Raw genomic sequence first — 25,471 nt, 5'->3', positions numbered from 1 at the left:
GCCTCCTGAATGCTGGTCCCGTCCAGGCCATCTGCACCCCCTTCCTTAGTACAAGGCGCCAGTGGGTGCACCTGTTCCCACCCTCCCTCTCCCGTACCCATGGCCTGTGCTGGGCGCCTGACGTCACAGAGGGCAATCGGTCACTGCGGGGTCTGGGGCCCGTCCTGTCCTGGGGGCGCCCCTCCCAGAGCAGCTCCAGCCAGACCAGGCGGCCGCAGGTGCAGCGTGCCAGGAGCCTGGGGTGTGCGGCCCTAGACCTGGAGTCAGGAGCCCTGCGCCGGAACCACAGCCTGTTCAAGCCTCGCCGCGGAAATGGGCAAATCCTGCCCTGCCGCCGCCGCCTCAGTTTCCCCCTCTGCAAACGGGTAGGAGGGGGTGGACCCAGTAGGTATTCAAGGCCCTTTGCAGCTCCAGGACTCAAGAGCTGCACCAAGTTCGCTTTCCCCTCGGGTGTCCTCCTTGGCATTCCCGGGCCGCCAACAGCTGGCGCCAGCCAGGCAGACAGCCAGGCAACGGTGACAGCTCCGCAGAGACCCACAAGTGGCTGCAGGAGGCCGCAGCGGCGTCGACTCTTTGCGCATGCGCTAGGCGCGCGGCCTGCCGGGACTTGTAGTCCGTCCGTGAGGTGGCTGGGATGTGAAGGCGGAATGATGGGGGCGCGGCGCCTACACTTCCCAGGGTGCGCCCCGCCCGCGACGCGGCGGGGGTGGGGCGGGACGGGGCGGGACAACCCGGGGGCGGGGCCGACGGGGCGGGGCCGACGGGGCGGGGCCGGCGCGCCCAGGGTCTGCGGCGAGGCTGCGGGCCGGCGCCGCTGTGCGCGCAGCCGCTGACCCGCGGGCGGTGGGTCGTCGCGCCGCCGGGCGCCGCACCTGCGGGCTGGAGCGCCGGGCTGCAGCGGCGCCAGCAGGGCCCGAGTCGGAGCTGCCGCCGCGATGAGTGCGGGTGAGTGAGGGGACCGTGGCGTGCGCTTTCCCGAGCCGGGTCGCGGCGCAGAGAGGGCGGGGGAGCTGCACCTGCAGCCGGGGCACGTCGCCGAGCGGTGCCACCCAACTTTTGCTCCAGGGTCTCTCGGTCCCGAGGGCCCGGCGCGCAGCCCGCTCCCCGTTCCTGCGCCCCGGGCACGTAGCTGTGCCGCGCGGGCTGGGGAGCCTTCGCAGCGCACGGGCTGGTGGCTGCGCTGCGCTGCGCTGTCTGGACGGCACCGCTCCTCCGCTTCTCCTTGGGGTCCGGGGTCGCCGCGGGTGCAGGAGGCGGCCGGGATCCCGGAGGGCCGCGGGGCCGCCGCAGACCCTGGCGCGGAGAGCCGTGACGACGACACGGGGGCCTCTGCGGCAGGGGGCGCCGCCCGGGCGCGGTTCCCGCCGCGCTTGGTCCCGGGTGGAGGGCGTCAGGCCCATCCCCGGTGCCCTGCTCGCGCCAGGGCAGATTTGGGGCACGGAGCCTGCAGGTGTTTGCCACTCGCCCTCATCTCTGCCCGCAGTCCGCCGCCTCACCCCTGCGCATCCCCGCGGCCGCCTCCTGCGCCGCACCCTCCGGATCGCGCGGCGGCCTCTGTGCGGCGCTGGAAAATCCCTCGTCGCCACAGGCCAGCCGCGCCAAGGGCTTGGGGAAACTGAGGCCCGGAGCTGGGGGCCTTGGCGGGGGCGTCTGGGTCCTGGCCTGAGAGACCGGGTTTGACAGCCTCCTGGGGGCGGCCCTGGGCCGAGGTCTTGCCTTACATTCCCTGGCGGGGAGGGGCCCTCACCCTATTTTTCAGGGTGGGACCGAGGCCTGTGCGCTTGAGTCACTTGCTCAGTTCCCACAGCGGGGTGGGGACTCGAACCCGTGCTTCCTGCCTCTCCACAGCCTGCAGTGTGGCCCTTGGCCCTGCTGCAAACACCCGTGGGTGGGGTGGAGGGGTCGTCCTGGGGGGACTGTGTCTCCAGGGAGCCTTCCCTCCCGGAGGGGTTCCCCCCCCCTTCCCAGCCCAGGCAGGCGGGATGGCAGGCTGTGGGCGTTGGGAGACGGGCCGAGAGCAGGTGGTGGGGGCCGGGGGGGGGGGGAGGCCGCATTCATCCTCTGGAAGAGGCCTTCGGAAATGGCCTGGGAACAGGGCAGCCCCAGACCGGCCGACCGCCGGGCACAGTCGTCTGATGGGAGGCGGGGTAATGGCAGGGCGCGCAGGTAATTTGGGGCTTCCTGAGACCATAATTGATACCTCCCACCCTCCTGTAATCAGAGGGAGCCCCGGAGGACGCCCTGCCCCCCATTGGCGGTAGTCCTGGAAGAGGGGTGTGTGGGCACCGGGGCCATGGGGGTGGAGGATGGAAGAGCGGGGTTTGCACCTGCCTGCCCACCCGGTGGTCTCCGCACCCTCCCGAGCGTGGCTCCTGGTGTGTAGGAGCAGCATCGCTGGTTACCTGCACAGAGTAGGTTCTTTATAGCTTGTGACGGACATCACCCCGGCTTCCTGAGCTGATCCAGCGCTTCGGGCCGGGCAGTGAGCATGCTCGGCCGTCCATCGTCCCTCGAGCCCCAGCCCCTCCCCAGCCCCTCTGCACAGCTGTAGTTCCCACCGCACTCCCCCGTGCCCGCACCGGGCTCTGGTGTCTGGCCACTGTGCGCATCTGGCAGGTCAGGCTTCCGTCATCGGCAGGGGCAGGTCCCCCGGCCGCCCGCCCCACGGGAGGCTGGCATCACCCGGAGCCCGGCGCCAGCAGGTGTGGAGGTGTCACGTGGTCCAGGCTCCAGCTGCCCAGAGGGCGATGGTCTACACCGGAGGCAGCCTGCACGCCTCCCCTCGCCTTTGAGCCCCTGGGGCTGCGGGAGCGTCTCTCCCGGTTGGATAATGAGGTGGCACTTGTTTTGTTGCCATGCCGACTTCGAGGGGCTGGGGAGATGGTAGGAGATGGCACTGGGCACCCGTCGGATCCCAGTCCAGCGCACTCGCTGGGGGCTCCCCTTGCCTCAGTTTCCCCATCGGATAGAGGGCCAGCCCACAGCGGGTGGGGCCCCAGTAGATGATGAGATGGCAAGTGTGACGGCGGCTTCATAGCATCGCAACCCATGGGGTCACCGCGGGTCCACGTGGGGCTCAGGAAAGAACCCGAGCTGGGAGGGGTTCCTGTGTCAGCTCTGCCCCCCGTGGCACCTTGAGCGAGACCCAAGCTTCCTCCGAGCCTGTGACCTCCCTGGCGGCTGCGGCTCCGGGAGGCAGGGTCCCCGGGGTCAGAGGTTCGTGCGAGGGCGACGCTGTCCTGCCAGGGCTGCAGGAAGCCAGGCTGAAGCGATGGAGTTGATCCTCTCCCCGTCCTGGAGGCTGGAGGTCCAGGACCGAGGCGTCAGGAGGGCTGTTGGTGCCTCCCGAGGCCTCTCCGTGCCGTGTAGACGGCCGTCTCCTCCCTGTGTCCCCACAGGGTCCTCCTCGGCGTGTGTCTGTGACCTAATTGCCTCTTCTTATAAGGACACCAGGCAGACTGGATGAGGGCCCGTTGCTACGACCTCATTTGCCTTAATTACCTCCGCGAAGGTCTTCTCTCCAAATGCAGCCGCATCCCCAGGTCCTGGGGTTAGGACTTTAACATCTGGATTGGGGGGTGGCGGGGGGGAGGGAGAAGATTCAGCCCAGGCCGGGGGTGCAGGACCAGGTGGAGAGCCCGGGCAGCTGGCTGGCTACTGTGTTAGCATTGCAGAGCTGGAGGGGACCTGGAGGATGCTGGGGGAAACCGAGGCCTGGAGAAGTGAAACCACGGTCCAGGGCCAAGGAGAGTGGGCGGCAGAGCCAGGCCGAGCCCTGGCCCCACTCTGGCTGGCGCAGGTCCCCGTATCTGGGACAGAGAGGTGAGTCCTCCCCTAGCCCCATCGCGGGCAGGGAGGCAGCCACCACGGGTCCCTGTGAGCATCACGGATGACAGCTGAAGTCGGAGCCGCCTCAAGATGGAGGCAGCGAGGGGGTCGAGGGCATGTGATCATTCGTTCCGTCAACAAATGTTGGCTAAACGCCTGCGGCGGGGAGCGGGACGCGGGGAGAAAGTGCTTAAGAAACGTTACATTTAGAAAGCAGCGAGGACAGACTGCACGTCACCCAGGACCTGCGCCCTTCAAAAGAGCACTCTGACCCGCGGAGGAGCGGAGCCCGGGAGGAGACCCCCGCAGCGAGGCCCCCGGGAAGGGGAGAGCGAGCCCCTCCCCCCGCGTCCTTCCCGGTTCTGCGGCTTCCCCAGGACTCCCACATTGCCCTGTTTTCCCTTTGCCACGGGAATCGGGTGAGAGCAGAAGCCATCGCTTCCCGGGCTCCGGCGGGCGCTCTGCCGTGGAACCGGGGCTCGGGGAGAGGCCCCTGGCGGGCGTGGAGGGCTCCCAGGTGACAGCATCCGGAGCGTCCCTCGGGGGTGGCGCTGGTGACTCCATCTGACGTCGGTGCCGCAGAAGACAGGGCACCTGCACCCGGAAAGTCACCAGACGTCGTCGCCTCTGAAAGGGCCGGTGGTGGCCCAGGACCCCCGTCCTGCTCAGCTCAGCCTGGGCACCCCGAGCTCAGAACCGGGGCGCGTCCTGACCCCTAAGCGGCCACCCGGGACTCTTGGACTCTGGTTTCCGTCGATGAGGCAGTCTGGGGGCAGATGGCGCATTTTCTGCCATCAAGTTCCGAGTTTGGTGAAGGTGGGAAAGTCCGGTCTTACGGTCCCAGGAAAGTGGGTGTGTCCCTCGCTATGGAGGAGTCGCCTGTCGGACCCCTGACCCTCCGGGGCCAGGTTAGAACAAGTCCCCCCTTTCCCGCCAAGGGCCGTTTGGATATTTATAACATCGTCCCCGCCGTACACAATTAGCCACTAGCAATCAGCCTGCGGTGTCCGGTCAAACAGTTCATGAACTCACCCTGGTGTCCTGGTGCCCGGCGGGGCCAGACCACGTGATCTCACGAGGCTTATCGGCCCTGGGGCAGGACCTTCCCCGCCCCCACCCCCGCCCCCCCGCTCCAGAGCATCACCTGGGTCTGGGGGGAGCTGTGAGGGCCCGGGGACATGGCGGTGACAGGAGGGGGCGGGTCCAGCCTGTGGACGCGTGTGTCCCGCCTCTGGTCCTCGGGCCAGGCCAGCCGCCGGGGCTCTGGGCTGCTGGCCGGACCCCGGACCCCGGGCCCCGGACCCCTCCCTTGCATAGACCCGGCGCTCCCCGCTCCCCGCCTCGGCAGGACGTGGAAGGCCTCCCCTGAGCTGGAGTCTCGGGCTCCAATCCCAGCTCTGCCACCTGCCAGCCTCCTGGGTTGTTGGGCTTCTCTGAGCTGCCAGTGCCGCCCTCCGGGGCGTCCATAGGGACCGAGGGCGCCGAGGGCTGAGCATGGGGGGCGGGGAGGCCTGAAAGGCAGGTGCAGGCAGGGAACCTGGGCGTCAGATCGCGGCTCGTGCTTTCTCCTGAGGTTGACGTGGTCTTGCGAGCGGCCCAGGGGACCGGGAGCCAGGAGCCGGCGCGGGGCAGCGCAACCTGCTGCGCGTCTCTGTTTACCGGCCGTTTCCATCGCCGCGAGGCCGGTCTGCAGGGTGTCCCGGCAGCCGTGCCTCGGCCGGCCAGGCGCTCCTGAGTGAGGTCCGATGGCTGGGGCGTCCCCAGTGCACATGGGGACGTGAATGCCCAGGAGGCCTGTGGGTGGCCTGGCGTCACGTCACCCCACTGGTAAAGGGCGGCGCTGGACTTGAACCCCAGTTTGCCCAGACACATGTCTCCCCAGCGGGGCGGGCGCTGTCCGTCCCCGCTCTGCTAGCCGCTGCCGGGGTGACTTCCTGGCTCCGCATGGTGAGTGGCTGCGCGTTTGGGGTGGGTGAGGCTTGATCCGTCCGGGCATCGTGACGATGCTTCTTAGTGAGGGGGCCACGGCTCATCCTCTCACTTTTGTAAGATATTTTATTGATCCCGGAGAGGAAGGGGAGGGAGAGAGAGAAACGTCAGTGATGAGAGGATCATTCATCGGCTGCCTCCGGCACGCCCCACCCTGGGGATGGAGCCCGCAACCCAGGCCTGTGCCCCGACCTCCGTGTCCCCCGGACCTGATGCCCCAGTGGCTGCAGTGGGCTTGGGGTTCCGAGAGGGGAGACTTGCGAGGACCCCCTCAGGGCCACGTCCTTGGCGGCGAGTTTCAGATGATCTCACGACCCCAGGGGCGTGGCAGGGTGGGCGGCCGCTGCCTGTGAGACCCGGATGCTGTAGCTGGGAGCCCCGGTTCCCTGCCTGAGGCAGCGGCCCCTGCACAGCGGCATCATCCACACCTCTCGCCGAGTCATGGACTCTAACTCAGGGTGCCCCGAACCCCAAAAGTCTGTGCAGTTGTGAATCAGCCGCATGTGCAGGGTCCGGAGCCATGTCCACACTAGCTCTGGGGGCGCAGTCTCCCCTGCCCCCTGGGTGTGGGAGCCGGGCCAGCACAGTGTCCCCCAGGTGTGGGGAGGGGCCAGCACAGTGTCCCCCAGGTGTGGGGAGGGGCCAGCACAGTGTCCCCCCAGGTGTGGGAGCCGGGCCAGCACAGTGTCCCCCAGGTGTGGGGAGGGGTCAGCACAGTGTCCCCCAGGTGTGGGGAGCGGGTCAGCACAGTGTCCCCCAGGTGTGGGGAGGGGTCAGCACAGTGTCCCCCAGGTGTGGGGAGGGGTCAGCACAGTGTCCCCCCAGGTGTGGGAGCCGGGTCAGCACAGTGTCCCCCGGGTGTGGGGAGGGGCCAGCACAGTGTCCCCCAGGTGTGGGAGCCGGGTCAGCACAGTGTCCCCCAGGTGTGGGGAGGGGCCAGCACAGTGTCCCCCAGGTGTGGGGAGGGGTCAGCACAGTGTCCCCCGGGTGTGGGGAGGGGCCAGCACAGTGTCCCCCAGGTGTGGGGAGCGGGCCAGCACAGTGTCCCCCAGGTGTGGGGAGCAGGCCAGCACAGTGTCCCCCAGGCGTGGGAGCCGGCCAGCACAGTGTGGTGTCCCTGGTTCTGAGGGAGCCCCATGCTCCATGCTCAAGTCCAGAGGCTCACGGGCCTCCAGGCCCTCGGACAGGGCTCCCCTGCGGTTCTGGTCTGAAACTGAGCCTGGCCTGCCCGGTGCTGGGGAGCAGCTGTGGGTGCAGAGTTACAGCCGCAGCCACGCGTCCCGCCGAGCTCAGAAGTCAGGAAATGCGATCTGTGTGCGCGGGGCCAGCGTCCAGCCGGGCCGCCCGCCTCCCGGGGTGCGGGTGTGGGTGCAGTGCTGGTGGGTGCTGAGGGCCCAAGGGAGGATGGGGCTGGCCGGCTCCCGGGGAGGATCCCGGACTCTGTGCTGGACTGCTCTCCCCGCCAGCCCTCCCAGCCGCCCTCTAGTTCCCTCTCCAGCCGGGCGGGCCGCAGGGCCTGGAGCTGCCTCTGGAGAGCTTGGCTCTGCCCCATGCTGCCTCTCCCCCGCCTCGGCCCCCCCCCCCGCCCCCACCTCCCTCCCGCCCGGGCACCTGTGAGGGAACTAAGAGGAGTGAGCCTATCTGAGACCTTGTGGCGGGGGGGGGGGGGGGGGGGGGGGGGGGGGGGGGGGGCAATGGGGTTCTGGAGGAGGCATGTTGCAGCCAGTGCAGGAAGGTGTTCTAACTGGTGATGCCCTTGGAGGGGGGCGGGGGGCGGGGAGAAGGGCGTCGCCCCGTCCCTGGAGGTGCTGCACCCTGGAGGATGTTGAAGTAGGTGTGGGCACCACGCACTGCCCCCGAGGCTCAGGGAGGCTCTGACCCGCCTCTCCCGCTCCGGGGCTGCCCGCATCCCTTGGCTCCTGGCCGCGCCCCTCCCACCTGCAAGGCCAGCACCTCCAGACCTCGGTGCTGTCTGCACGGCGCCTGCCCCTCGGTGCGTGTCCAGTCCCCGCCTCCCTCCCAGAAAGACGCTCAGGTGGCATTTAGGGCCCCCCCCCCCCCGGATAACCAGCAAGCACCCGCCTCCAGCTCCTTAATTAACCCCACCTGCAAAGACCACCCCCCTTTAAAAAATGGCCTGAGGTCCCAGGCGCAGGGACTAGGGCGGGGTCGTCTTTGAGGGCCTTATCCGGGCACCGCAGGCGCCTCAGGAGCCTTCTCTCCCGGACCCACAGCTCTCTCCCCTGGGGTCTCAAATGGCTGCGGGTCTGAGAGCACGCCTTGTCGTGCTCAGTGCAACCCTCCCAAACCCGCAAGCTGGACGCGGCCGCAGGCTGCCGACGGGGTGGCCCTGTGTGCGCGTGAGGGGGCACCGAGGCGGGGCTGGGAGCCCTCGGGAGAACCCCGCGCTGTGGTGGGGTCCGGGGGAAGGCTCGGGAGCGCGGGCGGGATTTAGGCCCAGAAGCCGCTCGGGGTGGGGGCTGCCACGCCGCGCCCAGCGTCCGCCACAGTGAGACCACCGCCCAGGCAGAGGTTCTCAAACTCCAGGGCCTGTGCCCCCCACGCAGAGGGACTGAGGACGCACGGAGCTTCTGTCTAACGGGCGCTATTGGCACTCACGGCATCGCTAGTTAAACGGACAGAGGTCTGAGGTGCGTGCTCATCGTGAATCAGAACGACAGCCCTCTGTGCTGCCCTGGGCGTGTTGTCCGTGACCAGACGGCACGGCCGTGCGGTTTTGCAGATCTCCTTCCTCCCTGGCTCAGTGCGGCAGCCGGGACCTCGTGTCCGGTCCGCGGCCTCCGCACAGCTCCGCCGGACACTCGGGGGAGAGTGGAGCGAACAGGGAACGTGACACCTTCACCTCCTTCTCACAATGGCTTTGGCGTGGCTGGCCCCTGATTCGGTCTCGGGGATCCCTGGGGTCCCCGGACCACACTTGGAGAACTGAGGGTGCAAGACGGAATATTATGTGCTCACTGGCATTGGTAACATGTGTCCGTGCTGGTGGCAAGGGAAGATACGGAATCCAGAATTTTAGAGAGTTTCTTCTCTACAAAACCTGCAGAGAAAACACTAGAAGAAAACACAGCGCGATGCGGGGGGTGGAGGGGGGGTCCTGGAGGGGTGTCCCAGCAGCGAACCCCTACCCACGCCTGCTGTTTGACTCTCTCCTGCTGACTCGTCTGCACGTGAAGGGACAGACGCTTTTCAGGAGGCTCCGTCCCGGAGCAGCTGACACACCGGCCCCCGCGGCCGTGCCGAGGTCACGGTTCCCTGTTCGGGGCGGTGGACTCTGTGGAGCGGGGCTGCGGGCGGCGCTGCCGTGAGGCCAGCAGGGGACGTTAGCGGGCACCGTGTGTGTCCTCGGGCGGGACTGAATCTGTGGTTATAAACAGGTCCCGGGTCGCGACGGGGAATTCGGAGCTGGTCCGAGATGGCTCGCGTGCCTCAGCTGGAAGGCCTGCCCCGGCCGGGCCCCGGCAGAGCTAAACGCACCCTGGGCATGGGCTGGCAGCCGGGCCGGCCCCCACGCGCTGCCCCGCGCCCCGGGCAGTGACTGATGGGCCTCATCCGAGGCGCTGTCTGCAGGCAGAGGCCGTGCCGGCTCGGGCTCCGGTGCCACCCACCCCTGTGGGGTGGGGACCAGGGTGCTCGGACGAAGACGGGGGAGGCGTGCCTGGCCCAAGGTCTCTTGGCTGGTGCGGGGGCCTGCCCTGCTCTGGGAGCTCCCCGTGCCGCCCCCCCGAGAGCACACGTCTCCCCGCTGGTTCTTCCGAATCGAGGAGCTTCGCTCCCCCTTTCCTGATGACGGTGCCCCCGGGGGTTCTGGCGCTGCAGTAGGAGTGGGCACTGGGCAGCGTCCCTCATGCCACCTCTCAGCGTGCGGCGTGCTTCCCGTGACTGCCCATGTACAGGTGGCGTCACGGAGGCGGGTGATGCCCAGGAACCTGCCTGAGGATCCAGCGGGGGGGGGGGGGGGCGGTGGAGCAGGTGAGCTCAGGCAGCCTCCTTTCCTGGTGCTGAGCTCCCTCCCCCCTCCCGCCCTCTGTAACCTGCATCTGATGTGGGTCAGCCCGGCCCCCGCTGTCTGTCTGCCACCCGACCTGGTTCTTGTAAGGCGTCTCCCTGACCCTCGGCCTGCAGGGAGCCTGCCTCCTGCTCCCCGGCCGGCCAGCCTGGCGACCAGGACCTTGTCACCACCTGGGAGCTGTGGAGGGGCAGCCTTCTGAGGGGACTTGTCAGGAACCTCCTTTTCTTACTTAAAAGAGGCCCGCAGCTGCCCAGGTGGGCCCCTCGCACAGAACATGTTGCTGGAAACGGGGGGCTTGAGGGCCTTCCCCCCCCCCCCGGGTGCAGCTCGGAACCTTGGTGCTTTTCCCCTGACCCGGGGTACCCCGTGGCCCAGAAGGAGAGCTCAGCAAGGCTTTGGTCTGGATTTGGGGGGACGGCCGGGCCTCAGCCTGCCCGCTAGCCACCACCCTGAGGACGGGCGCTTCTCCCTGGACCGCCCCCCCAAGTTCCTAGTCCCCCCCAGAGGAGCTGCCTCTCCCCGCGGCGTCTGACACCAGGAAGGACACCCCCTTCGCAGAAGACCCTCCCCTGGCCCCAAAGGCGGGGCCCCATCCTGGGTCTCAGGGACAGTCACTCCTCTAACATGGGAGCAACCAGCCCAGCACCCCGGGGGGGGGGGGGGGGGCAGAGGCGGTGGTTTCATGTGAGTGTGCCCACCCAGGGCCAGGTGCACCATCAGGGCCGGGGAGGGACATGGGAGGCTGGCCAGCTGAGGAGGGGTCTCGGGGGGGGGGCTCCAGGGCGTGTCTGGCCCATCTCGCTCAGTCCCGATCAGCCGGACTCCAGCAGCAAGCTAACCTACTGGTCAGAGCATCTTCCCCCTGGTGGTCAGTGCACGTCATAGCGACTGGTTGACGGGTCCACTGTCTGCCCCCTGGTGGTCAGTGCGTGTCCTAGTGAGCAGTTGAATGGCTAGTAAATCATTCGCATATTACACTTGGATTGGTTGGACAGCCGACTGGAGGACTGGACACTTAGCTTATTAGGCTTTTATTATATAGGATTTTTAGAGAGAGAGGAAGTGGGAGAGAGAGAGAGAGAGAGAGAGAGAGAGAGAGGGAAGGAAGCATTGATGTGAGAGTGAAACATCCATCCGCTGCCTCCTGCTCGCCCCCCACCAGGGATCGAGTCCAAAACCGGGCATGTGCCCGGACCGGCAATCAAACTGCGACCTTTCGGTGCCGGGGATGACGCTCAACCAACCGGGCCACCGGCCGGGGCTGCCGAGCTCCCTTACGGGGCCTTGATCAGAAGGGCAGGGCCTGAGGGGCAGCGGCACCATCCGGCCTGTAGCCAAGCAGGGCCCCGGTGAGGCCTGGTGTGGACGCCGGGGCCACTCCCACCCACACAGCGGGCACGCCCCCCCCCTCCCCCCCCCCCTGGGCAGCCCGCTGGGCCCGGCCTGTCATTTCACCGGAGAAGAGCAGACAGTTTGGGGCAGCGCTGGCCTCGGACTCTCCGTCTTGTTACACCTGGTGGCCCCTCGGGTCCCAGGAGGTGAGGGCGATCCCTGAAGCCGGTGTCGGGACACGTGCCCGCTGCCTCTGAGGGGAGAGCCCTGGCACCTGGCTGCGGTGCCCACCTGGATGCTGGGCCCTCTGTGCCCGCCCGACAGCGAGATGAGGCCCAGGGCCCCTGCGCCCGTAGTGCAGCCGGCGGGGAGCTGGCCGGGGGCGGCCGTAGGCGGGGCCTCTGGGCCACGTGGACCAGCCAGACGCGGGCTCAGGGAGGCTCCGGGGCGCACCGAGACCCCCCAGCGCCCGGCCTGGCTGTCCCAGTTCTGGGAAAGAGGCTGCGCCAGGAATAGAAGCTGCTATTTCCCCGGCTCCGCCTGACGGGGCCTCGTGGCCGGGCTCCGGCTTCAGGGAGAATGGCCGGCCCTGGGGCTCAGGAGCCGCTCTGCAGTCTGTGTCCCAGACGAGGGGGCCGCCGCCGACCACAGGTTCAGGGTCCGGAAGCTGGGTCCCGGGTGAGCGTGTGGACGAAGAAATGTCTGCGGCTCCCGCACACAGACCCAGGCCCGGGCCCTCTCCCTGTGCTGGACCCGGCCTTCCCAGGCTCAGTGCATGCTCTCCCCCCTCCCCCCCCCCGCTCCCCCACCCCCTCACCCTCCGGGATGGGGTCTCCCCACAGCGCCTCAGCTTCAGCCCCGCGAGTGATTCTGTTGGGCAGCTGATTCCCACGTTCCCTCTCCCTCGCTGGGCGGGGGAGGGGGGGGGGGAGGTGCTCTTTGAGTTTATTCTAGTTGTGTCCTATTGTGGTAAAATATTCACAGCGTAAAACTACCTCAGTGAGCCCTGACCGGTGTGGCTCAGTGGATAGAGCGTCGGCCTGCGGACTCAAGGGTCCCAGGTTCGATTCCAGTCAAGGGCATGTACCTTGGTTGTGGGCACATCCCCAGTGGGGGAGTGTGCAGGAGGCAGCTGATCGATGTTTCTCTCTTATCGATGTTTCTAACTCTCTATCCCTCTCCCTTCCTCTCTGTAAAAAATCAATAAAATATATATTTAAAAACAAAACAAAAACAAAACAAAAAACTACCTCAGGGAGGGAGTCCAGGTCCGGGGCATGAGGCACATTCGCACTGCTGTGCGGCCGCCTCCCCTCCACCTCCAGAAATTTCCATCTTCCCAGGTGACACTCTGTCCCCATTAAATAACCCCCCCGCCCCGCCCCGGCACCGCCATCTACTTCCTGTCTATGATCTGACTCCAGGGGCCTCCTATGCCTGCCCCCTGGGGCGTGGGTCCGCGTGACTGGCTTATCTGTCAGCACCATGCGCTCCGAGCCCCTCCCTCTGCCTGCAGCAGGCGCACGTGCTCCGGGTGTGGAGGGACCTCGGTCGGTCTGTCCCTCCCTCCGTCGATGGGCCCTGGGCTGCCCTCCCTTTGGCTGTTGTGAGCGATGCTGGGCACAGACCCCCGCGGGGCCGTCCTGCTGGCTCGCCTGCCCCCGCCCCTGAGCCACGTGCTCGGCCACTTGTCCGGCCGTCGGTGCCCTCTCCCGCGCTCCCTCCAGCAGCGACTCCAGAAGGGCCGTGGGGTCCCGGGCTCAGGCCTCCGAACCACCCAGCGCCTGCCGGCCCCCCGGGCTAGTGGCCCCGGAGAGCGGAGAGCCGGCAGCCTGGGCCCCGAGACCTGAGCCGACCCCCGCCGGCAGCACCGGCCGCTCAGGCCGCGGGTAAATTTAGCCTCGCGGCCGGGAAATGTGCGCACCTTCCTTCCTGAGCCTCCCTCTGCCCGGGAGCGTGAGTCAGAGGAGGCATTGTTGTCAGGGCCCCCGTGGCCCCGCGTCCGGTGACCCGGGGATCCCACGGGCGATGGACCCCTGACCCACACAGCGGGCCCGCCCTGCTCTGCCCCGGAGTTTCTCTGGCCGAGGCGCAGACAGCGCTTGGCGCCGTCCATAAAACTGCGGTGAAACACACACAACGTGGAGCTTGCCACCTTCTCGGTCGCTGATGCCCAGGTCGGTGGCGCTAGGCACAGTCATGCCGTGCGGCCGTCACCACCGCCACCTCCAGGACTTTCCGTCTTCCCAAACTCGAACCCCTCCCCCGCCCGCACCCCCGTCGGCGGCTGCCCGTGGGCCTGCCTCTGGGACGTCCCGTCAGCGGGGCCACAGCGCTTGCCCGTGGCTGCTCCTCTCCCTCAGCCCAGCTCACCACGCAGCGGGGCCGGTGCTTCCTCTGTGGCCGGGCGACGTGTTTCTCTGTGCGCGCATCAGTGGACACTGGTGGCCCCCACTCTGGCCGCTGTGACCCCGGGGTGCAAACCCACGGCTTTGATTTTAATGGTCCGTCCGCGCCCCGTGACAGGTGCCCTCAACCGTCCTGTGGACCCGCCCCCAGCAGGGACCAGGTGTCCGGCCCAGCAGAGCACGTGACGTGTGGAACTTCCCGTACCCCTCACCACAGCCCTGTGAGGTGGGCGCTCCCGGGTCCCCAGTGTACAGGGGGGGAAACTGAGGCCAGCACGGTGGCATGTCTTGCCTGCGATGCCAGCCTCGGGGCTGGGTGCGGGGTGCTCGGTGGAACCCACGTCAACACTTCTTGCGGGGGCTCCGTTGCCTGTGCATCTGCCCGTCCTCAGCCACGCGCTCAAACATGGCGCGGGCCCGCTCTGCGCTTGCCCTGGTGCCACCTCCCGGAGCGGGCAGGACGGGAGCCTGACGCACGCACAGGCACAGAATAGGCGAGCCCCTGTCCGGGCCTGCACGGGTCCACAGGGCTGTGTGTGCCCGTGTGTGTGTGTGTGTACAGGTGTCCCGGTCAATGAAGAGGACTTTGTTCACCAGCTGGAGTTACACATATGATGACATACATGCGATTTGGTATGTATGCTGTTTTGTTGTATTGACAACAAGCTTCAAAACTTCATATGTCAAATTTGCTGAAGGTGTTAACATCATAGATATTTTTACACGTAAAAATGTCGAATTTTGTGCCATAAAAGGAGCATTTGCGGGAAGATTTAATTCATTACTTTATTTTGAAGAAAAGTGCTGCTGAATACTTCGGGAAGCTTATGGTGAACATGCTCCATCTCAAGATACTTGTGAGCGCTGGTTTAAACGCTTTAAAAGTGATAATTTTGATGTGAAAGACAGTGTCCAGGTCAACCGAAAAAGTTTGAAGACCAACAATTACAAGCATTACTGGATGAAGATGCATGTCAAACTCAAAAACAACTTGCAGAAAGATGAAACGTTGCTCAGCAAACAATTTCCAATCGTTTACAAGCAATGGGAAAGATTTTAAAGGAAGGAAAGTGGGTGCCACATCAACTGAACGAAAGACAAATGGAAAACCGAAAAGTCATCAGTAAAATGTTGCTTCAACGGCACGAAAGAAAGTCCTTTTTGCATCGAATTGTGACTGGCGGTGAAAAGTGGATTTATTTTGAGAATCCCAAATGCACAAAATCATGGGTTGATCCAGCTCAACCATCAACATCGACTGCAAGGCCAAATCGCTTCAGAAAGAAGACAATGCTCTGTGTTTGGTGGGATCAGGAAGGTGTGGTGTATTATGAGCTTCTAAAACCAGGTGTAACAGTTAATACTGATCGCTACCGACAACAAATAATCAATTTGAACCACGCTTTGATCGTGAAACAACCAGAATGTTCCAGAAGACACGGCAAAGTAATTTTGCTGCATGATGACGCACCATCACACATTCAAAACCAGTTAAAGTCACGTTAAAAGATCTTGCCTGGGAAGTATTCACCCACCCGCCGTATTCACCAGACCTTGCTCCTTCAGATGACCCCTTGTTCCGATCGATGGCACACGCACTGTCTGAGCAGCACTTCAAAATGTCCGAAGAAGTGGAAAATGAACGAGTGAGCGCCGGGGCGGCCGCAGTGACCAGTGGGCTGTCAGGGAGCGAAGATCCTGTCAGAACGCGGGGCAGAGGCTGTGCCAGGATGAGGGGGCGGGGGGGGGCAGCACCGGGGCCTCTCTGGTCAGAGCCCCTTCCCCAGCCCCCCCGAGAGCCAGACTCCTCGTGGCAGGTGGGCCCCAGGGGGAGGCCGTCCATGACCTCCAGCCGCCAGGACACCCTCCTCGGGTTGGGGAGTCCTTCCGGGCGCTGTCAGCCCCGCCCCCCCCCGCCTGGAGCATCAGTTTTCCCTGGGCCCGCCCCGCAGGGACGCACAGGTGTGGGGTTAGGATAGAGCTTCCTACGCGGCGGGGGGCGACCCACTTAGGGCCCAGAATCAGGTTAGTGGGCCACGTCGGTTACGTAAGCTGAACCGCACAGAGACGCGGCAGGGCCCAGCGCGGGAGCGAGGGCGGGTACATACTTACGACCGTCCAGCCCAGGCTGAAAAGGCCCTCCCCGCGTCCTCATCCTGCCCCTGCGCCGCATTCGGAGAAGAGTCTTCGCGCTGGGCGTGAGCTCAGGTGCTGATGCGAGGGGGCCCGGGTGAGCCCTGAATGCAGCCACGGTGTCCTCAGAGGAGAGGCAGAGGGAGGCTGCAGACAGACACACAGACCAGAGGCAGAGGTGGGGGGTGCAGCCGCGAGCCACGGATGCCAGTGGCCACGAGCCACGGATGCCGGTGGCCCTGAAGCTGGCAACAGGGCCAGGCCCTCCCCAGCCTCTGAAGGGAGGTGGCTGCCCACCCCTGGTTTTCGCCCAGGGAGACCCATTCGGGCATCTGGCCCCCGAAGGGGAGAGAATAAACGTGTGTCGCTTTGAGGTCCCCGTTTGTGCTGCATTCTCACAGCGGCCCCAGCGAACTGAGCCACAGAGGGACTGGCCATCAGCCTCCTCGCTGTGGCCTGTGGCCTGCGGCCGGCTGGAGGCTGCCCCGCCGGACTCTCGGGCTCAAAGCCTGCGACCCGTCATGGTCACAGCACCGGCTCATCCGCGTCCCTGCTCAGTGCCCTCACGGGGACGGAGGGGTGGGCGTCCCGCCTGGGGACGAGGCGGCACGTGGACCCTTGTCCCTGTCGCCGCGTCGTTCCTGCCCTGAGTGGGCGCGGGGCTGCAGGGCGGGCAGCGGAACAAACAGGGAAACGTCTCGTTGATGCCAAAGGATGGCTCTCTCTGCCGTGGGTGCGTAACCCGCACCACCCGCAGGCCTGAGGCAGCCAGGGCCCCGCCCCCACTCCGAGCGCTGACGCTGACGGGGAGGGTGCCCGCAATGCCCCGGCGCCTCTGCCGGGGTCCTGGCCTGGTCCGCAACGGGCTGGTGTGCACACGCCACACGCACCAGGAGCCGCGATGATGCCGGGTGTGCACACGCCACACGCACCGGGAGCCGCGATGATGCCGGGTCTGCACACGCCACACGCACCGGGAGCCGCGATGATGCCGGGTCTGCACACGCCACACGCACCGGGAGCCGCGATGATGCCGGGTCTGCACACGCCACACGCACCAGGAGCCGCGATGATGCCGGGGCTTGCTCGCTGCGGCCACGTGCCGGGCCCAGGGCAGTGCGGCCACTTGCACTGCGGGCGGGTCAGAAACATGGCCACCTCCCAGGATCTTAACACCGAAACCGCAGAGGACGGGGGACGCCTCGGGGACTGTGGCGTCAGCCAGACGCAGGCAGGGGCCCAGCACAGGAATTCTTTAAACATATGTAGATATATGTAATTTTTTTATTGATGTCAGAGAGGAAGGGGAAGGGAGAGAGAGATAGAAACATCACTGATGAGAGAGAATCATGGATCCTCTCCAATAAGGACACCGGGCACTGGGCTTAGGGCCACCCTGAACCACGATGATGCCACCTCCATCCTCACTCATTGCATCTGCAAGGACCTCATTCCTCCTGCACGCCCCACACTGGGGATCGAGCCCGCAACCCGGGCCTGTGCCCTGACCGGGAATTGAACTGTGGCCTCCTGGTTCATAGGTCAACGCTCAACCACTGAGCCACTCCGGCCGGGCCCAGCGCTGTCTTTCATGCCCAAGGGTCTCCCATTAGTCACTGAGCATCCCGGCCTCAGTTTCCCCCGTTGCACGGGGCTGTGTAGGATAAATGAGCGGGGAGCAGTCCCTCTAAATTCCTGTCTGCTCAGAGCCCTGCCGTGGGCCTGACGTGGAATGAGGTCCTTGCAGATGCAATGAGTGAGGATGGAGGTGGCATCATCGTGGTTCAGGGTGGCCCTAAGCCCAGTGCCCGGTGTCCTTATTGGAGACAGGAAGGACACGGGCACGGGGCGAGGCCTCCGAAGGACAGTGGCGGAGATCGGAGCGATGCGGCCACGGGGCCAGGATGGCTGGAGCCACGGGGAAGGGGGGGCGGCACGCAGGCTCTGGAAGAGGCGGGAGGACCTTCCCCGCAGCCTCAGGAGGGAGCACAGCCCTGCCCCCACCGGGACGTCAGCCTCCGGCCTCCAGGACAAGAGCCACGTGTCCGTGTGGAAGCCCCGCGTGTGGGCCCGTTGGGCAGCCCAGCCCCTGGCAGAGACGAGCGGGTGGGAGGGCGTGGGGGCCGCTCCGCTGCCCCTGGCATGCCGGCAGCGAGTGTCCCAGCCCTCCGCCCCTCCCCCGCCCGCCACAGCCCCTTTCCGGAGCCTGGGAACAGGTGCGCCCGGAGCCTGGCGTCTATTTCGGGGTGTGGGCACCAGGGTAGCAGCGGCCACGTGACCCTCTGGGTGTCCGTCCGAGCTGTGCTGGCCTCAGAGGCGCCCGCACCAGCCCAGCTGCTGCCCGCAGCCTCCACGGTGCCCCCTCCGGAGGAGCCGCGCTCCATGGGGATGCCCGGAGGGGAGACCGGTAAGGCCCCACACCGCCCTCTGCATGGGACCGTGGCGGGAGGAAGGCCGTTTTTCCAGCGAGAAGTCTTGGGCCCCAGGAATAAGCCTTGGGCGCCCGACAGGGAAGGGGGCCGCCCAGCTGAGCTCCTTGGTTATGAACAAGGGGGCAGCGCTTACGAGCGCCGACTGTATGCCAGGCTTTGGGGCTTGGTGGAGTGGCCCCATTCTACAGGTGAATAAGCTGAGACCCAGGGAAGGTGAGGTGGGGGCGCCGGAGCGGGATCTGGCTCCAGCGCCCTTTGACCCCCACTGGGCGGAGTCGCGGGGCCCACAGCCCCTGCCCCAGTCCCTTCCTCCTCCTCCCCTCCCTTCTTGTCCTGGAAGGCGGGGCTCTCAGTCGGGCCGTTTGCTTCCAGGGAATGTCTGGCTGCGTTGCTGGTTGTCACAGCTTGAGGGGCGGGGGTGCTCCAGGCATGGGGGGGGGGCAGGGGCGCTGCTCAGCTCCCCGCGGTGGCGGAGGCCCCAGCAAAGGGTTGCCCGGCCTAAAATGCCAGCTGACTGAGGCTGAGGCCTGCTCTAAGGCACATCAGAAAGACGCCCGTCCTCCTGGTGTTGACACGAGAAACGGGCCGTCTGCCACTTAGATGGAACCGTCAGTAACTTCTCATCTTCTCCAGGCCCGCGGTGAGGGTGCCTGGGGGGGAAGGCTCCAGACGAGATGGAGGAGGGTGGGGTCGGAGCCTGGACCCCAGAGGCAGAGATTGGGGTGCAGAGGGAGCGCCTCTGTGAGCCCGGGGTGTGCAGGGGTGGGGTCCAACCTCGTCTCGATCCCGGAATGCTCCGCCCTGGTCCGGAGCCTCTGTCCCAGCAGGAGGCTCTGTGCGCAGCGGGCGCCCCCCCTCGGGGCCTCGGACAGAGCCTTCCCCTCAATGGCACGCTCCTTGGGCCGCGGGTCTGTCCAGACGCAGGGCCAGGCCTGGCGTACACCTCCCGTCGGCGCCGTGCACTCCAGGGTTTGCATTGACGGGGCAGCTCTGGGCTGGGGCAGTGCCCTCACGCTGGCCTGACCCCACCGCGCCCAGGTCCTGTCACCGGAAAGGGGGCCTGGCCCAGAGCGGGTCTGCCCGGGGCCGGCCAGTGCGTGTGGGTTCTTGACGTCATGCAGGAAAGATTTCAGAGAGGAAGGGAGAAGAGAGAGAGAGGGAAACATCGATGAGAGAGAATCATCCTGGATCGGCTGCCTCCTGCACCCCCCACAGGGGACCGAGCCTGCAATCTGGGCCCTGACGGGGCGGGGTGGGGGGGGCGGGAATCAAACCGGCGGCCTCTTGGTTCCTGGGTCGATGCTGAACCGCTGGGCTGCCCGGCGGGCTGGGGAGGTTCAGAGGAGGTGTGTTAACGGGGACAGGGAAGCAGGAGGGGCTTGGGGTGGAAGGAGCCACGGGAGAGGGACCAGGTGGGAAATGCTCCGGCTCACTGAGGAGTCCGGGGAAGGGGGCCTTGGCGACAGGGTCGGGGTGAGCCCGGACGAGCTGCCGCTGCCAGTGCTCCCCTGGGTGCAGGTCCGTGGGGTCCCTTTGTGGGTACGCCTGTGGGGGAGGAGGGGGATGCCACCCGCCTGCTCCTGGGAGGAAGCACACCGGGGCCTTCGTTCTAAGGGTGTTGAAGGCTGGGCGTTTGTTTTATTTTTATTTATTTATTTTATTTTTAAAATATATATATATTTTATTGTTTTTTACAGAGAGGAAGGGAGAGGGATAGAGAGTTAGAAACATCGATGAGAGAGAAACATCCATCAGCTGCCTCCTGCACACCTCCTACTGGGGATGTGCCCGCAACCAAGGTACATGCCCTTGACTGGAATCGAACCCGGGACCCTTCAGTCCATAGGCCGACGCTCTATCCACTGAGCCACCCTGGTCAGGGCAGGCTGGGGGTTTAGAAGAAGCCTTAGGGGAGGGTCCCAGTGGAATATGCATCCGTTCATGCTGATGTGCCAGGAGGAGGCTCGATGCCTAACTTCCCCTGTCCTGCGTGGTGGGCACAACAGCACTGATTGGAGTGCCACCGTCTGTGTCCCTGGTTACAGAAGAGAGGATTTTGCGATTTACTAGTTGGCTGTGAACTGCTTGGCCCTGTAGCTCTGCCTCAGTTTCCCTATTCTGCTTGTCCTGGCTTCCTAGCCTGTTTAGTCGGGGCCCCGTCTGTGAAGGGGTGACGGATCCTCCCTCCAGGGGCCCCTCGTGCGCAGAGCAGACACTGGGGTTTGTTTCCCGAAGCCGGCGGCCGGGGCTCCCCGCCCGTGGGCCTGCCTCGCCCCTTGCGGACCGGCCTTTGAGCTCCAGTTGGCTGGGGCTCAGGTGACGTCCCCGGGCCTGGCTGGGGTGCTGCTTGTTCTGAAAATACCCGTGGGCTCCCGGAGCCGCGACACGTGATGGTGTCCGTTTCTCAAATGGAATTTCCATGCTGGGGGTGGGGCGGGCCCCCGCCCGCCGAGGACACTCTGTCCTTCACGCCCTGTTGTGTTTCCCCGGGGCGTGGCCGGGAGCGCCGACGGCACAGAGCAGACAGGGCTGGAGTGCAAACAGACACTCCTGTTCCGATGCACCAGCGAAGCCGCGGCGTCTGGTGCCAAAAACAGCGGCAAAGGAAGGGAGCTGCTGCCCACATCAGCTCTGTGGGAGCAGAAACCGAAAAGCCATAGACCTCTTAGAAGAAAACAGGGAGAGGTCTGTGTGATCGCAGATCAGGCAATGGTTTCTCTTCTTTTTAAAAGGAAGATGTTTTTATTGATTTCAGAGAGGAAGGGAGAGAGAGCAATAGAAGCATCAGTGATGAGAGAAAATCACCGGTCGGCTGCCTCCTGCGCGCCCCACACTGGGGATGGAGCCCGCAGCCCGGGCAGGTGTCCTGAATGAGAATCACACTGGCAGCCTCTCGGTGCACGGGACGGCGCTCAGTCAACCGAGCGTCACCAGCGGGCGGCCGTGGGTTCTTCAGCACGGCACCAGGAACATAACAGCACAGAAAACGTACAGGAGCCCTGGCCGGTGTGGCTCAGTGGATAGAGCGCCAGCCTGTGGACTGAAGGGCCCTGGGTTCGATTCTGCTCGAGGGCACATGCCTGGGTGGCGGGCTTGATCCCCAGTAGGGGGCGTGTGGGAGGCAGCCAATCAATGATTCTCATTGATGTTTCTATCTCTCTCTCTCCCTTCCTCTCTGAAGTCAATAAAAATAAAAAATATATATAAAAAAGAAAATATACATGAGTTTGATTTCATAAAAATTACACTTTTTTGCTGCAAACAACCTTACGAAGAGGATGTGAACACACCTCACAGGATGGCGGTAGTGTTTGCACATCCTGTACTTGATGAGGGAGCTTGCATCTGGAACGTAGAAACAATGTATGAACCGGTCATAGAAAAGACGTTCGAATTAAACGGACCAAGGACCCCGAAGAAGACGCAGATGGGCCCGCGTCCCTGCGTCCCGCGAGGAGGGCGGGTCACTGTGGCCTCAGTGGGGCTGACGGAAAGGCCAGCGTCCAGCGTCTCTGCTCCCCGCGCTGGTGGAGTCCAGTCTGTGTCAGGCTGGCTCAGTCCGTCAGCCCGGGGCCCGTGGGGAGCTGGGGGGGGGGGGGCAGGGGTGGGTGCTGAGCCAAGAGTGAGCCACCAGCCAGGAGAGCGGGCGCCTTGGTTGAGGAGATTATTATTCCCAAATTTCCGTGACCTTGCAGTGGCCATACCCATTCCGGCCCCTGACCTCGGTTCCCAGGTGTGACTGACAGGCACCCTCCCTGGGCACCCACCTTCACTGCGCATGCGCCCATCCCTCTTTGTTGGGACCCCCTCGCCCCCAGTGACCTGCGGGAACGGGCCGGGCTCCCCGGGGAGTGTGACGCCGCAGCTTCCCGTGCGGCTGCCAGATGACATGCCGCTGGTGTCTGCTCTCCCCTCTGCTCCTTCCTGTGACTCAGAACCAGCGAATCACACGTACCATCTGGAGGTCAAGGCTGCGGCCCCCTCTGCAGAGGCCTGGGCAGGAACGGGCGGCTGGTGACTCTGAGCTGGCCAGAGCCTGCCTGGGGGTGCGCGGGCAGGTCCCGAGCCCCAGGATCTCCCTCACTGGGGTGTCCCGTGGCCGGCAGAGGCCTAGCTGGCCTCACAGACCCTCTCGGGGGGGTGGGAGCCTGCGGCCGCGGTACGGATCCTGGCTGTGCCCTTTGCCCATTGCCAGCTGGCCGCCGGGGCTGGTGGTGCAGGTCGCCGAGCGCAGTGCCCGGACACCCAGGCACAGGCCCGGGAGAGGAGGACGCCCAGAGGCTGTGCACCACCCCTGCCGGGCACTGCGCGGGGCTCCGTCACCCAGCGCGCTGCCTGCTTCTCGTTAGGCTGAAGGGACGTTTACTGGGCGTCGGCTGGGTGCTGGGCGCTGGGTGCTGGGTGCTGGGCGCTGGGTGCTGGGTGCTGGGCGCTGGGTGCTGGGCGCTGGGCGCTGGGTGCTGGGCGCTGGGTGCTGGGTGCCGGGTGCTGGGCCGCCTGGCCAATGGCGTGTGACCCAGGCACAAGCACGGCCTGGGAGCCCAGAGACCCGAGTCCCGGCCCAGACTGCCGGGCCTGGCATTTCCCCGTGTGTGTGTGTGTGTGTGTGTGTGTGTATGTGGGGGGGGTGCGGGGGGGTGATGGGCCCAGATGCCCGCTAAGCATGACCTTCCGGAATGCCGCCATGGGGTCCTCAGACGCCTCCCGGTCAGGAAGGCCTGCTCTTCCGGGGATGGAATATCACCCTGGGGTGGGGGTGGCGCGGGCGCCGGACCAGCTGCTTGAAGCTGGAGTCGTCCCAGGAATTGCCGGAAGCCGGGGCTGAGCCCGTGGGAGCTCACGGCCCTGTCTCTCCCAGCTCCTGCCTCTGGAAGGAGCCCCCCTCCCCGCCCCCAACACCCCTGCTGAGCCCCCACCAGGTGCCAACCGGCCCCGTCACCACCCTCGAAGCAGAGGGACCGGTGTGGACAGACAGGAGGGGAGGGCACAGCACGCGCGCCCAGGCCCCGTCCTGGTGGGAGAGGCCCCACGGCACCCGGCAGGGCCACGGGGGGGGCCACAGCGAGCGCGGCCTCTGCCCTCAGCCCCCGCCAGCCTGTGCCTCCAGCCTCCATCGAGCGGGAGCCGTGAGGGCGGGCGTTCCCAGCCCCGGCCTCTCCATCCCAGCGGCCGTGCTGGGTTCATTACCACCGGCTACGCAGGCCACGGCCTCGGGGATTGATCCAACCACCCGAGTGTGTTTCGTGCTGTCAGCACAGTCAGGCACTTGGCAACCACAGGCTAGAGCCGATCTGGCAATGACGGTGAAGCAAGCCTTGGTGTGTAGGTCTCAAATGTGACAGTTTCTCCCTGTCTCCTTCCCCCTCTCCCCTCCGTCCCCCTCTCCCTTCACTCTCCCTCTCCCCTCTCCCCTCTCCCCTCTCCCCTCTCCCCTCTCCCCTCTCCCTTCCCCTCTCCCCTCCCCTCTCCCCTCCCCTCCCCTCTCCCCTCTTCCCTCTCCCCTCCCCTCTCCCCTCCCTTCTCCCTCTCCCCTCTCCCCTCCCCTCTCCCCTCCCCTCTCCCCTCCCCTCTCCCCTCCCCTCTCCCCTCCCCTCTCCCCTCTCCTCCCCTCTCCCCTCCCCTCCCCTCTCCCCTCTCCTCTTCCCTCTTCCCTCCTCTCTCCCCTCCCCTCTCCCCTCTTCCCTCTCCCCTCCCCTCTCCCCTCCCCTCTCCCTCTCCCCTCTCCCCTCCCCTCTCCCCTCCCCTCTCCCCTCCCCTCTCCCCATCCCCCTCTCCCTTCACTCTCCCTCCCTCTCTGAACATTTTTTACAGACTATTTCTTAGAGCAGTTTTTAGGTTGTAGAAAACTTCAACAGCCCTAGCTGGTGTGGCTCAGTGGATAGAGTGTCGCCCGAGGACAGAAGGGTCCCGGGTTTGATTCCAGTCAAGGGCGTGTACCCAGTTGCAGGCTCCACCCCCGGCCCAGGTCGGGGCGCGTGCGGGGGCAACCAATCGATGAGTCTCTCTCACATCAGTGTTTCTCTCTCCGTCTCCCCCCCCCCCACACTCTCTAAGAACCAATGGGAACACACCCTCAGCAGAGGATTAGCAACAGCCAGAGAGAAAGAAAAGGAAATAAAAGCAGTGCTTCCGAATCCACGTTTTTAAAAAGAAAAGTTGAACAGAAAGTCCAGTGTTCCCGATATGCCCCCAGCCGTGTCCGTTGTTAACCCCACACAGGGGGGGGTTCCCTGCAGCGGGTCACCCCGTTCGAGGCGTCGAGTTAACTGCAGTGAGCGCGAGGGGCGCGCCTGGCGCCGCGTGTTCTCTGGGTTTGGACAAAGGCTGCGACAGGTGTCCGCCATCACAGGGTCCCGGAGCCGCTTCTCCGCCCGAGAGCCCCCCCCCGCCCCCCCCCCGCTCCCCCTCCCGCTCCCCCACCCACAAGCGCTGGGTTTTCCCCGTCGCCACGGCGCTGTCTCCTCCCGCGTGGCCTGTGGTTGGAAGCGCGGTGCGTGGCCTTCTCGGCCGGCTCGTGCCTTAGCCACACGCGTCCAGGTCCCCTCCACGCCCCCTCGGGTTGGAGGGCTCAGCTCTTCATATTCACGTCTTCCTTTTCTTTTGTCAGAGAGCGTTCCCTGGGTAAGCAGAGGTGGAGAAGCCACTCGGGGAAGAAATGGGAAGAAATGGGCGTAGGACACACTGTGGAGGCAGGGAGGGCCCTGGGGGCTCGGGGTGAGGACGCTGATGGGCACGTGCTTGGGGCGGGGCGGGGCGGGGCGGGGGAGGGGCAGGGAGGCGCACTGGGTCCTCGGTCCTCAGGGCTTTAGGGGGGAGGTTTTTTGTGACCTTCACACACCAGACAGGAACCGTGGCCAGCGCTGCCCATCCCTGTCTGGAGCCGCGTGGAGAGAACCGTGCCGTGCGCGGTCCCGGGCATTCTTGCCGCGGCCCCGTGCCAGCGGGCCACCCCTCTGGGCCTCGGTGGGCTCGGCGGCAGCAGCGGCAGCGGCAGCACCTACTCCGCCGGCTGCTGTAAGGGGCGGGCCCCCTGCGACGCCCCGTGTGCACGGCTGACCTCGCCCATCTTTGGGGTAACAGGCCCAGGTCCACACGAGGCACAGACCAAGCGGGCAGAGGGGCAGGTGCGGGCTGGCGGGGTCACCGGCCTGCACCCCTTGTACCTGCATGGGGACTGGTGTCTGTCGCCACAACGCAGTGTCTGTGTCCCACCACCAGGGGGCAGCACCCTGCTCTCACCCTCACAGGCCTCAGGTCCTCCCAGGAAACCATGTCTTAAAGCTGTACCCTGCCCCGCCCCCCGCTCCCCCCTCCCA

The 25,471-nt window shown here is 65.7% G+C and overlaps 1 protein-coding gene across 2 annotated transcripts in view; it reads left to right on the top strand.

The window, feature by feature from the left end:
* The first annotated feature begins 884 nt into the window (after positions 1-884).
* The window catches only part of ABLIM2 (actin binding LIM protein family member 2), a 96,937-nt gene continuing 72,350 nt past the window's right edge, over positions 885-25,471 (top strand). For both annotated transcript variants that reach the window (XM_054708360.1, XM_054708356.1), the window contains exon 1: positions 885-945. In XM_054708360.1, the coding sequence (XP_054564335.1) occupies positions 936-945 (10 nt within the window). In that variant the 5' untranslated portion in view covers positions 885-935. The remainder of the gene's footprint in view (positions 946-25,471) is intronic.

The sequence above is a fragment of the Eptesicus fuscus genome, chromosome 2 (genome assembly GCF_027574615.1).
Source record: "Eptesicus fuscus isolate TK198812 chromosome 2, DD_ASM_mEF_20220401, whole genome shotgun sequence".
Taxonomy (NCBI): Eukaryota; Metazoa; Chordata; class Mammalia; order Chiroptera; family Vespertilionidae; genus Eptesicus; species Eptesicus fuscus.
The sequence above is the reverse complement of the archived record's forward strand: the minus strand, read 5'-3'. Positions and strand labels throughout refer to the sequence as shown.